This window comes from Vitis riparia, chromosome 17 (genome assembly GCF_004353265.1).
Source record: "Vitis riparia cultivar Riparia Gloire de Montpellier isolate 1030 chromosome 17, EGFV_Vit.rip_1.0, whole genome shotgun sequence".
Classification (NCBI taxonomy): domain Eukaryota; kingdom Viridiplantae; phylum Streptophyta; class Magnoliopsida; order Vitales; family Vitaceae; genus Vitis; species Vitis riparia.
Window position 1 is genome coordinate 10,455,443 of NC_048447.1, and position 14,089 is coordinate 10,469,531.

The window sequence follows — 14,089 nt, forward strand, 5'->3', positions numbered from 1 at the left end:
TCAGCACAAGGGGATGGAACATGATTGATAGATTAATTCAGATAATAGAAGTCTTTTCATAAATTCCAACCTTCATGCTACCATACTGCAGAAGGAAAACAAAGTACAGAAGAGGCTAGTATGTCATCATTAGCATACCAACCAAGAATTGTTTCTGTTTCAAAATTTCTGAAAAAAGAAGCATGAGAAAGTCCATAATCATAATTCAACATATAAACCTACACTCCAAAAAGGAAAAAAGAAAAAAAAAAGAATATGGTACACTTGGCATCACACATAATTTCAGAATGGTACTTAGGCTTCCAAAGAAGCAGAAGATCTTCGGGCAGCAATACACTTTGGTAAGTATCTCAAAAAAGCACGATCATCGGATGGTTTGTAGGATGAGAAAAAATCCGGATCTTGCTTAAAAGACTCTGAATAACTTTCAAGAATCGAAACAATCTCATCAAAATGGGGACGCTTGTCTGCGCTGCTTGACCAGCATCTGCTGATGAGGTGACGAAATGCCATAGGGCATGCAGGGTAAAATGGTGGCCTTGCATTCTGCACAACACTCAGAAGGATACACAACATAAGAAATTAATGAATTTTGCATTTTTATATGGAAAATTACTTGGAGATGCTGAGAAATGTATCCTTGTCTCAGAACTAACTATTCACTTCAGACAAAAAAAAAATTCAAAATTAACTCATACTGATAATTAATGGAAGGCTAACATGTATATTCTTGGAAGTAAAGACATTAACAATCACAATCCAAAAAACGGGCAATAACAGATGTGGAATAACTCTTGCAGCTTTCTAATAGCAAGTAGAGATCTTATTGGAAGAGTCTAACATGGATATTTGAGAAAACATCTTATGTGTTCATCAATGCTTAAAATTTGATCTATCAAGTGCACATGAGGCAACAAAGGTTATATATGTTTAACAGCTTTTCCATGAATGAGTGAGAAAGAAAGAAAGAAGAAGAAAATGAAAACAGAACAGAACATGCTGAAAGTTTCTATTTAAATAAGTAAACATCAGATAACCATTATATGCGGAAAGAGAAATTTAGGCATTATTATGAATGCATCAAATTTTCAATACTAGAAGCACAATGATAACGCTATCTATATTTTGAAATGTGAAAATAACACAAGTTTGTTTCTATACACTCTTCCTTTTTTGTGACAATTTATCTTGCACACATAAAAATGGCCCCCAAAAGGAGGTCCCAACCATAAAGGCTATGGCTCAAGGAACAAGTATATCAACAACTGTCACTCATATTCTTCATGTATATTTGCAAGATTCAGACCTTAGATGCATCTCTGAGAATAATTCTTAAAAAGGATACCATGATTATTGGATCCAACAGACTATATTTTAATAAAGGAAAATTTAGAAACCATAGCACATGGTGTACATAGCAAGCCTATTTTTGCAAGAAATTAGGAAAGAAGCTTCACTTAAAAATATTTTTCTTGGATTAGAAACTGGTAAACATGAGATGCCTCTGAACTAAGTGATCTAACAAACAAGGGTACAGAGGAAAATTTTGGATACAAAATCTAGCATTCTTGGTTCCCATGTTTTTGCAAAACTAGATCAAAATTGCTTCTGCATGCAATTTGTAGTATTTTCATACTCCACTTCTAGGCCCAGCCTGAACACAACATTCTGTACTAACCTAAGCATTAACAGCTTCAGGACATCAATGCCTGAGTAAGGCCTACCATTTGCTAAAAAGAAAAGATATCTCTGCCTAAGTAAGGTGCCATACCCTCAAGAAGACTCAATGCTCATATTTCTATTTATGATGCTAAAGAACCGTGATTTGGGTTGGATGTTAAGATGCAGAGGGCTCTCACTTCACATATTGTTCACCTTTTCTCTTTTGCCTAATCAAGGGTAGTAGAAGTCAAGTTCCTTTCATGTTAAGTATTTGGTATGCTAGTTTGCATATTTAAAGGTATTAAAAGTCATTTCCTCACCAAATATTGGGAGGACATTCATACATCCTAGATTTACTGTCAACAGCCTTCACAAACAACTTGATCAGTCCTTGGAAAACTAGCTTTATATTATAAGGCACCATAATTGTTAAATGCAACTTTTTCAATTTATTTAGCAGCCCCAGACATACGAGAGAAATTACATGTCCGATATAAATACATACTGAATGCATTGATCATAAGAGACTCTCACATGAGAAAGTGGGATTTCTATTCAATAAAAACTAAAGTGCATATCAAATATTACCAGGTGAATACCTTTTGGGAGACTGCAAAAGCAGCCTGTTCTGGAGTCATATTGTCAAATGGTATCAATGCAGTTAAAAGCTCCCATAGGACTATGCCAAAACTGTAAACATCAACTTTCTTTGTATGGTGTTTTTCTTTGATCATTTCCGGAGCCATCCAACGGTAAGTTCCTGTAAATCCCTTTGCACTGCCACATTGAGTCTCCAAGCATGAGATACCAAAATCTGCCACCTTCACACACATATCTTCCCCAAGTAGTAGATTTTCTGATTTGAGATCCCTATGGAGTATCCCCTGAGAATGAAGATACTGCATCCCACATGCAATGTCTAGGGAAAATTTCAGTACCAGGTCGTATGGAACTGAATGTGGCTCCTGCTGATGGAGGAATTTTCTCAGGGAGCCCCCAGCCAAGTACTCGGTGATTATACAGAACACAGGAGGTTTCTTACATGCTGCAACAAACTGCATGAAGAAAGTAGAAAGATATACGGTGGTCAGAGAAATGACCAAATCATAGTAGAGATTAGCTGTTAAAAGTTTGTGACTGATTGGAGCTTTGTTCTGGACAAAAAGACTCCAATAATGGGCAGTGAATTAATTAATTCACAACCTCCATAAGTCTGACAATAATTACCAGGAATTAATTAATTCAAAACCTCCATAAGTCTGACAATAATTACCAAGTCAATTGCTTTGGGCATAATCACCATACAAAAAGTTCTGTTCAGCATGACAGAAGCTTATTGCTTATTAGACATGCACATTCAGATTAGAAATAAATTCATAATACAAACAAAGTCAAAGAAACAAACAGCAACACCTCCAACAGCAAAAGTACTGGCAAAACATAAGGATCCATTACAACATTCCAAAGAACATAAACAACTCTCACCCATGGAATCCAAATCCTCTATCATTGCCTACAGTACCTGCATTCTTCCACAGTGAGCCATAAAATTGGCCAATAGTAAAGATTACAAAAGCGATGCAGATTCAAGTTAATTTTAGGTGTACCATTTGATCAAACACCAGATAAAGAAATCAGCAAACCCTAATATTACAATATGAAAAATTACATTGATAAATTTTCTTGCCACATAAACCTAACATATGATATAGTGCATCTCTTTTACTTTTATTATTCAAGTGACAGGATTTTTTAATTCTTGGAAAGATTAGATTAAAAACAAAGCAAAAATGACCAAAAAACAAAAAATAAAACAAAAGGAGAAAAGATAAGCACATGGGCAATTAGATGAAAAATGCTTTATAAGGTTAAAGCAAGAAGAGAAAAGTACAATATTTATTATGTTATAATTGGGTTTAATTAATGTGTGATGGAGAGGCTCAACAACACATATAAATGCTAATTGCTACAAAGGAAATTAAGGGCATACTTATGATACAAAGTAAAATCAGTGTGGGTCACTACTCAACCATTTCTACAGAAGAGGATCCCCACCAATGTGCAATGGATTTCTGATCCATATGAGAGAATCCTTATCCATTTTCAACCATCCTAAGAGGTGTATTCACCGGGATTTCATCACCTAACAGCAGCAATATAGAAAAATTCACACAGATATTCACAATATATTGACTAAAATTTCATCAATAGGATCATAAGTAGACTGAAATTCCGAACTCTGGCTGCAATTTTGTTGGGTATTTTAATTTATAGTACAGTTATTTCAAATGATAAACGTGACAAAACCAATTAAAAAAGACTGTAGTGCATGTAATATAAAGGTATGTAAGTACTGGGCCACAATGAAATCAAGCATTACAGGACATAGAGCTTACAGTGATGATATTAGGATGCCGCAGGCGAAACAGCAAAGCAACTTCCGAAGTAAACTGCTTCTCAAGCAAATTAGCCAGGCTCTCGTCTTCCTCGGGCTGGCTTATGAGCTTAATCGCCACATCCCTCTGCTTGTATATCCCTCTATAAATCCTACTGTGCCGGCCCGAAGCGAATTTACACCCTATGAACAGCTGAGACATATCCGCGCTCCACTCTCCCTCCTCCTCTTCTTTTATCTCAGCACCAGATGACACCAAATACTTGGACCATGAAACTGCTCGCCTATATTCACCCAGGGAAAGCCTTCCCTCGGATTTTCCAATAATCCCATTATTGGAAATTTTTTTAAACCACTGGAAATTCTTCATGAATCAAAACCAATAAATAGAAATATCATCAAATCTCAACTTCTTGAACCTATGCTGATTCCAAAAGCGCTAAAATTCAGTACGAGTATGTAATTTAGATGCAGCCTAACTCTAATGTCGATTCTATAAACCCCAAATTCCATGCAAAGATTCGGATTCCAGAAAAAGGCCGACTAGACTTTTTCCCAACCCACCTACATTTTCTCAACATTTCTCAATCTTTACACCCCCATAGCAAGAATCCAAACAATCCCATTCCATACCGACTCAAGGATCATATCAGAATCTCAGAAAACACAGCTTCCTCCATCAAACCCTCCGCCTCAAATTCGTCTGTTTCTCCATTCACGACCAAAAATCACCTCGTTCCTCGTCAAAACTGCAATCCTTCTACCGCAAAACAAAACAGCAGTAGCGTTAGGTCCACCAAATCCGCATTCCCACCAAAACCCACTAACACTGTCCTTCAAATCTCATCTTCAGAACTCACTGGGGACAAAAACAAAAATGGAAAAACACTATCATTTTAGAGCCAGAAGTCGCAACTCAAAAGAGCAGAGATCGTGGTAGTTGGAACATAAAAGAATCCACCATGGCTGTTGCAGAGAGAAATGAGAAAGAGGGGGTTGGAGCAGAGAAGATGGGTATTTTTCTGGTGAGGAGTGAGGGCATATGGATTGGCAGGAGCTGGCGCTTCCTTCTCCCACTAGTCTCTCTCTCTCTCTACTAAAACATTCATAACGTGCGAGCATCTACATGTGAGGAGACAAACTGGGTCTCAGTGACCATGACTTCCTCCCATTTCCATTCCCATTTTGCCCTTGCACTCGCTTGTTATTTCTGGAATGCCATCCCATTCCGTTTTCCTCGTCTCCCTTGGCCATGCTTGAATTGACTGGAATACCCCCCTCTGTTGGTGTACCTCGCCTACTGGTACGCTAAAGGTACAATACTAGATTAACAACGTCCCAAATTTGTAAACAATATTTAATTTTATAAAACATTAAAAAAATAATTTTCAACATCTTATATAAAAAAATTGTTCTTGAAAACATTTCTGAAACAAAATTTGAAATTTTTAAGTACAATTACTACTTAAGAGCCCTCAAAGCTGACACGGAGGGTGTAAACCCAAAGGATTTTAAGCAGTCCTTATAATTCTTGTTTTATTTTACATTCTTTTCAATGCTTGATCAACGTGTATTGCTTTAAAGTAACTCAGATGATTAAGCTTAAATATGACTAAGGTTGAGGGGTAACATGGTCAAATAACAAGGAGGCTAGTTTAGTACATGAGTGGGGAAGGGACGTGTTCAACAGAAAAAGGATGCTAGAGGGGGGAATGGGAAAGTGGGAAAGTAGGAGTTGGGGAAACGGGAGAAGAGGAGGAGGTGGGACCAGGGCACAGTGAAGTATCCGTGGGCGTGTCGGACAGCCGTATGGTCCTTCCGTATACGGTCCCTTACTCACTTCCTCTATTCACTACCCTCCAAGCTCACCTTCTCCCCTTTATCCTCTTCACCCCCGCCTCCTCACGCGCTCCGCGCCTTCCTCCCGGCCTTTCTGCGACCCCATGTGCTCAGTTTCCGTTCTTCTACCACCCATTAATTGGACTTTATAATTTCCTAATTTAGAATAAAAGACTTACAATCCTAAAACTGCGAATAAATAGTTAATCTTTTAAATACCAGCAAATTTACGCGAAATCAAAATAACAAATGATGGCAGGCATAGGAAAGAGGAGGGGCGGCCACGCATCTAAAGGGGCGTGGGGCTGAGCCAGGAAGCACTGTTGGGCACGCGTTTTGTTGGAGCGTAGCATGATTAGACTTGGCGTTTCTTAATATGACCCGTGCCCCACTGCCCACTGTCCACTGTAGCAACTAGGATCTTAGTCCCTCTACTCACTCCCAATTAATCACTATAAATTACACTAAAAGATTACCTCAAAACTCCAAAACCCAAAGTTTCCCCCCCGCATCATCCGCTTTAGTAAAAGTGAAAAATTAAACCCATTTATTTCATCCGTCAACCCACTTTTTCAAAAGATTATATCACTTCTAGCTTTATATTTTGGGATAAGCCAGAGCTTATCTTGATATAAGTAGATAGACGAGAATATATTCTTGAAATATATAGCTGTACATTATCCTTTTTTTTTAAATAAGGATAATGGTGACCAGATGGGGGGTGTAGGTGAGAGGTAAGTGTTAAACCTAATAGTTTGGTGATGATATAATGATGAAAGTAAGGTGGAGCTTATAATGATGATTATCATGTATAATAGTTGTGTGATGGTAGTGGCACTGTGGCAATGCCTTCTGCAACCAACATTTGTGAAGCACAAAAAATATATATATATACATATAAAGAATGGGATAATAAATGGGAGGTGGTTGGCTACAGGGGAGGTGGTTTGTTAGAGAATATTTGTCATTTACTTCAAATTTGAACATCACCCTAACATGGCTGATGGGGAAAGCACGTGCATGCCTTTGTGAGTTCATGGGAGGAGGAAGATGAAACTTTTGGGTCCTATCATTGCTTCACACATCACCCATGTGAGTGGGTCCAATTAGATCAATTTAATATTTTTTTAAAAATATTAGGTCTGCCTATCATTAATGAAATGGTAAACAAGTTAATAAAGTGACTATTAAGATAGAAAATATAGTCCAAAAATGAAAAATCAGGGCATTTTACTCCTAAAAATTTTATGTAGTTCTATGATCGCTCTTGGAGAGAAACGATGGGGCATGTTGGTTAGGAGTTAGAAGGAAAGGTAAAGGATTTTATTTTTCTTTTTTTCCTTTTTGGAGGAAATGAAAGAATTTGACAGAAATAAAAAATGGGGAAGAGTTCATATATTATTTAGGGGTGGACCAAGTTTTGCATGTCCCAATGACAAACAATCCCAACAAAGTCTAAAAGCTGGCAAAAAGTTGTCAGTACGGGTGCACATGGATCCTCCACCACCATGATTCACTACCTATAAAATAAATAATCTCATTTAAAAAAAAAAAAAAAAAAAAAAAAAGACTCGTTAGTTTGGGACTGCACTCGTTGAACACAGTCAATGAAGGCGATAACTAAAAGACCAATAGTCAGTTCCGTATAGTATACAATTTAAAAAAATAAAAACCTTGAACTGGGCACCCTGACTGTTAAATTCAGTCATGGTAAGAGAATAAAAAAATAAAAAAAATAAAAAAAATTCCTTTCATTTGAAGTCTGAATGACACTTTTATAATAATATTTATTTAGATTTCACATAAATTCAGACCGAACGCCACCCTTGGCTTGGGGTATATGGCTAGAAAATCAATTATTTTTCATGCTTTACATAGGAAGGGAACGTAAAATGGCATAGGGTCCAACTCACCAATGCATCATTTTAGGGCAATGAGATGGGAAACAAGGTGCATCGTTGCTGGGTATCATAATCTAATTTTTGTGAAACTAACGTTTTCTTCTATCTAAAAACTTTTGTAAGAAGAAAAAAGCTTGCTATTGAATCTATCATCTTGTCTTTGTACAGTGTACGCAACATAAGAATTGATTTGCATGAACACCCGTTTACTTCACTTCACCATTTTATCACCTGGTTCAAGATCAAGCAGGGTTGCGATTACAGAGATTGTAACCGGAGATGAGGGAGCTGAAGGCAAAGGCAACAAAGGCTAGGAAGGACATCCCAATTGATGCACTAGCCATCTCTGTGAACTCATCTTTCCCCCAGTTTGATTGCCAGTCATCAACCCGGGTGGCTGCCGATGATGATGCTGACATAAGCAGATACGCCAGAACCTGCCAGTTGAATCAACAATGCACAGGGACTTCCGGTTAGTAAACAAGTTTTAGAATTTCATACAAAACACTACCAGATATTGAGCCTTAAAGGCCAGGCCCACAACATTTATTCGATCAAGTCTGATGCTAACTGGATGTTCTTTAAAAAAGGGTTTACTGGAACTTTTGCACTGCCCCCGAACCAATAGCAATTTAAAATGTGTACTAAAAGCTTTTCTAGCATGCTTAGCGTTAATAACTTAATTACAAAACAAAGGGGCAGACTCTTGATGTTAAAGAAAAGCCTGAGAATGGTGTCCAGTCCAGTTCACATTTTATTATCAGTCCTGGTGATAATTGGTCAGCATGTGGTCTTCAGGGCCATCCAATTAGAAAGGTCACGGCCCTAGGGTTCACCTTATTGGGCCAGGCCTTGGGAATATGCATACATAATACATCCAAACTTGGCAATAAGGCTACTCTCAGTTTGGCACCTCTGGTAGAATAATGCTTATTAAATGCAAAGGATGTGGAATTGTACAGCCTCTAATCTGTTACTTCTCAGTATGCATGTCTAAAAGTCTAACCGCGTGGACCCATGTAGGAAAGCTCTATGTTGGCAAACTTGGCAAGATAGATGCTGACACCATATTGGGCCAGGCCTGGGAAATGTGCAAATATGATTTGTCCAAACTTGGCAAAAAGGCCATACTTGGTCCGTGCTAATCTTAGCACCTCCGGTAGAACACAAGCTTATTAAATGCAAAGGGTGTAGAATTGTACATATAATCTGTTACTTTATCAGTATGCATTTCTAAAAGTCTAACCGCTTGGACCCATGTAGGAAAGCTCTATCTTGGCTCATCAGCTAAACCAACCAAGACTTGAGCCACTAACATGATAATTATCATTGGACCATGCATTTTCCTAGACCCCAAACAGACAAATTGACGCATCAGACAATGCAAACTTGCAGTCATGAGCAACAGTTGTCAACAACTCAAATGGTGTGATTCAATCAGATGTCCTGGTTTAAAAAAAAAAAAAAAATCATAAGATTAACTTCCATTCGGTGGACATGATGTACCAACTGGGTAAAGTGGAGCACAAGCATGAAACCCAATCTTTTCACCAAATAACCGTCAGGTGATTCATGTTCTTTTGGTGAACCTTGTTGCCTGCTCTGTCATTCACTAGAGATGGCACTATAGAACCCTAAACCACAAGGAGACACAACCAACGAGTTCACTAATAAAGCTGAATTATCGTACAATAGAGTTGCATACATATAGAAAACAAAGCATGTTAGGTATGCATATCACCAAAATTCAAAATGGCAAAAAGATAGGAAATTTAATAACTTACCTGATCCATGAAGAAATTGAGATGATAACGGGAGCGGTTGGAGAACATATGTTTCTGTGTGACTAAATGGTATGCAAGATCACATGCCTGGAACCCCGAATACACAAATGCAATAACCGTCATAGATAAACAATACCTGCCATCAATAAAGCCATCATGTCACAAAATCTCTCCAAGGAAAGGGAAAAAAAAGAATGATAAATGCACTATGTTTGTATTTGAACGAATATATTTCCACACAAACTGATGCTGGTGATGCTTCAGTAGATAATAGAGATTGAGTGAAGCAATATCAGTTGATTATTTTGGTCAAAATTTCAATGCTAGCATAGCAGAAAAAGCAACAAGACAGAATGTACTGCTGATTTAAAGATAAGAATAATTACCACCACTCATAAAAATTATGTTTTGCAGGGTGTGCACATGAGAGACCAAAGAAAATCTCATCCACACTAGGTAGGAGCAAATTGATTGGATCAAAAAATTGTGCCCCAGATTGCAAGAAGTTTTTGCTATATTTTCTTACAGGCACAAAAAGGTTTTGCCAAATATCAGCATAAAAGGAACATCTGGATTGAAGGAGATGCAAAAGCAGCAATTTACACTCTCAAAGTTAGAAGCTTCTTGTAGAATTAGGAGAATGAACCATTATATCACAACTATCCAAAATGGAATCTATAGTTGTTCAAATCAATCATCTATACAAACCCACTAGAGATTAAGATAGACATGATATTGTTCCAGGCTATAAAATAGGGAAGGATATAATTGATACAGAAATATGCCTTATCCAATAGCAAAATCATTTGGAGGTTGTCCTTCCTAAAATGCATCTTTGCTCATTTATTTTTCCTTATCAGGAAGGAAAAGAAACAAAAAGAGAAGAAGACATCATTTGTAATAGTGTTATGCTTTTGGCTCTAGTTAGAAGCTTAAGCCATGATTTAAAAAGGCAATCTTGATACCATGGAAGTTAAAAAAGGAGTTCTATGAGAAACAACATTATCCTTATTTCCATGTTAAAGTTTAACTCTTTTTAGATTAAAAAATACTTTGATTGAAATCACCTAGACATGTATAAAAGCTTTTATCAAGCTTGAAAGAAATGACTTTTAGCTTCCAAGGAGCCAATCCAAACAAGGCTGAAATGAGGCCTATTTAATCAAATAATGGACCTATCAAGCCGATAATTAGAACTGTTGACACCAGTGGAAGGGATATCTACAGTAATGTATCCAGTTAATTTGTTTGCTTAAATGAGCACCTTGTCAAAACCATAAGATGTTTGCACATAAATGAATAAACATAAAAGAATGTACTTTCTCCTAAATATCATAAAAAAATGTATTTTTTTGAAAATATATGGAATCATGAAGTTTAAACAAATGGTACTACAAAATTTCATGTCAACAAAAACCTGGAAAGAAAATAAAAAGGAATAAGGTTCTGAAAGGGATAAGTGTGAAAAAGAGTTGGAAATGATTAACAAGCCCAAAATTAATATATATTATGGGGCCAAATCCTAACAGCTTAAACTTTTAAAAAAATTGGTAACTCAACATGGTATTAGAACTCTAATTTATTAGAGATCTCGAGTTCAAGTCAACTTAAAATTTTAAGAAAATTGGTAACTAAACTTGGTATTAGAGCTTTGGTTAATTGGAGGTCTCTAGTTCAAGTCTTCCCCTTATCTACTTACTTGTCTAATTATCTTTGATCACTGCAGCTATTGTCGTTTGTGCTGCACCTGATGGGTATGGGGCCATATGTTAAAGGAGTGTTAGAGCATGACATACATTGTGGGCCCATATCCTAATAGCAAAGTTTTAGGAAATTGGTAACTAAACAGCGTGAGTTAAAATTGAAGATAAAGAGAGTGCATGTGAAGTGGGAAAATTAAGATGGTGAAAGACCTACTATCAATATCATGTGCCATGGTTACCTATCATAAAAAAGTAAAAAATAAAAAATAAAATAAAAAATAAAATCCCTATGTACCATGGTTAGAACAATTTCATAGCTATGGTGAGAGCAGGGTAAAAGGGAAAACATTTTTCCCTGAAGAATCAGGTCACCTATGGTTGAAGATGAGAAAAGCTCCAAAACAGAATAATATTTCAATTGGATCCCTAGAAATGTATGGGCATGATGGAGCATCCAGATTGAACGAGTAGTGCATTAGTTATCAAAAATAACTACTGTATGCCAGCAAAATTTTCTATTAACTGAATATAAGAATGAGATATTCAAAGTTGCAAAACATATAATGAATTCAGAAAAATAGTGATCTCACAACAATAACAGGGTGCATTTTGCAAAAGAAACGGGTATCAATTACATACACGGACCTGATAAAGGATAAATACTGTGAATCCACAACAGCTGCAGAAAGATGAAAAGTGAAGCCACAATGGGCTTGTATCATAGTTAACTTAAGTCCCTTATTTAGCCTAATCATGGATGAATTGACTAGATTCACAAGTCTGGTACTAGAAGAGGTCCTATGATGATGCAATTCATTAAGGGCAGAGTGTTACTAAATTACAACTGTGGATAGATGCTTTAGACATAAATCATTTAAAATTGGCAGGACTGATTGCTTATCTAGGATAATTTTACATTTAAGTATAAACAAAACATCCGCCCAGATTTGTTTTTATTGTCTAGGTTTGATTCCAAAGTTACGCACTAAAAATATATCACCTGTAAAATTAAAATGAAATAGATTTAAAGTTGAATCCCACTGCAGCAAATCAAAGGGGATGAAAAAGTTTTACAAGCCGGTTCAAAGCAACATCTTTTGGGCTTTTCCAAAAATTCAATAGTTCAATTATACTTAACGGGAAAAACACATAATAGAACACATTTGAGCATTTGATTGGACCTTGAAATAAACCACACAGAATCAGTAGAGAGTGAAACCTGTACTCCTTGTAGCGATCAAAAGAATCACCACTCCAACCCTGGGTCTTGTCTGCAGCCATGACCGAAAAGGAAATCAAGCAAAACACCACCTCACAAACCCTAAACCCTAGCTCAGCTCTCTTCACCGTATCCTCTCTTCTGGATCTCCGAACTATCGACGTCACTGCGCCCGGCGGTCGCCGCTCCCTACCGCCGTCCTCTACCCTTCCTCCGCCTCCGGTGAAACCGTCCCGGCCACCACTGGGATCGACTTTGGTCACCACCGCCGGCATCTCATCCCTTACAGCGCGGTTAAACGTCACCACTGATGATAGGGGCGACTTGGCATGCTCCCGAGGCAAAGCCGTCGGATTATGCTGCCCTGGCAACCCTTGAAGGGAAGATCGGTGGGGCGAGTGCGGAGAACACTTCTCGACCGGCACCATGGAGTTGGACTGATGCTTTTCCGGTGAGTTCACCGGCGAGCACTCCGGCGGTTCTGGTTCGTCTGACCGGAAAGGAGACTCTGATCGAAGGGGAGAGTGAGGGGACTCCATCAGAGACTGAGACCGTGAGTCGGAAAACGATTTCTCGGAAACTGATTTCATTGAGTAGTTTTCTCGGCTTTCCATTTTCCTTCCAATTTCACGGATTTTAATGAGAGAAAAAGCTCTGTTTGAAGACTCGGAAAAGAATGAAAGCGAAGTTTTCTACTTTAAATTTTGTGTCCCTTACATTACATAAGTATATAAGGCTACTGCCACGTGGCAAAAGGTTTTTATATTATTATGAAAAGGGCTGTGTATTCTATCCGGCATAAAAGCCTCCTCCATACCGTAGTCACAAAAGCCAACCCAATAGCGATTTGCCACATAGTAGAAAGAATTCGATTTGTTAGAATTTTGATGACGTGGCTATGTCCTATTCATCCACCCACCAAACTGGTGTGCTCACCTTTACACAGAATCTCCCCCCCTCACTAAAGGCAGTGAAGACACCGAGATTCTTCACAAAAGACATAACAAAAGCGTTATGGTTAAGTTTGCCAATTTCAAAACGATGTCGTTTAAGATCTCTATTGTATAAGCCTGTTAGGAGGTGGTCATGGAAGAGAGTACTTTTGATTGGATTAGAGTAAAAAGTGTTTATGAAGTTTTTAAGTTTTTTTTTTTCATTAAAATTTGTTTAGAAATTTTCAAAAATCATTTTAAAAATTTTAAAAATTACTTAAATGTATTTTGAATAAACTTTTTATTTTTGAAGATAATTTTTTAATAAACTTTTTATTTTAAACTATTATAAATATGGAATAAACATTCCTGTAGAAAAGAATTTGAAAACGACCATGTTAATATAAACACGATCCCATCCCAAATCCCGAAAAATATTATTCAATTATACATTAGGTCAATGGGAACATGAGACAGAGAAAACTTTTTAACTATATGTATAAGAAGAGGAAGGTTCTAGAATTGAGCAAGGAACCACAGTTTATGAATGATATTGGTCATTTAATTAATTATTGCATTTGGCAGGCTGGAAAAGAAGAATGGCATTTGGGTATGTGGGACAGTGGGAAGCTGCATGGGGAGAGGAAGAGAGAG

At 37.3% G+C, this 14,089-nt stretch overlaps 2 protein-coding genes across 2 annotated transcripts; both read right to left on the reverse strand.

Moving 5' to 3' along the window:
• Positions 1–24: 24 nt before the first annotated feature.
• Positions 25–5,165, reverse strand: LOC117905169 (serine/threonine/tyrosine-protein kinase HT1-like). The gene is made up of 3 exons (XM_034818094.1): positions 4,059–5,165; positions 2,262–2,717; positions 25–546 (listed from the first exon to the last, which is right to left on the reverse strand). Exons 1-3 carry the CDS (start codon positions 4,425–4,427, stop codon positions 295–297), a joined length of 1,077 nt encoding a protein of 358 aa, XP_034673985.1. The 5' UTR covers positions 4,428–5,165; the 3' UTR covers positions 25–294.
• A 2,494-nt stretch (positions 5,166–7,659) lies between these two features.
• On the reverse strand, positions 7,660–13,183 carry LOC117905051 (CASP-like protein 4A3). Its single transcript, XM_034817924.1, has 3 exons — positions 12,504–13,183; positions 9,582–9,717; positions 7,660–8,234 (listed from the first exon to the last, which is right to left on the reverse strand). Exons 1-3 carry the CDS (start codon positions 13,115–13,117, stop codon positions 8,040–8,042), a joined length of 945 nt encoding a protein of 314 aa, XP_034673815.1. The 5' UTR covers positions 13,118–13,183; the 3' UTR covers positions 7,660–8,039.
• Positions 13,184–14,089: the final 906 nt, after the last annotated feature.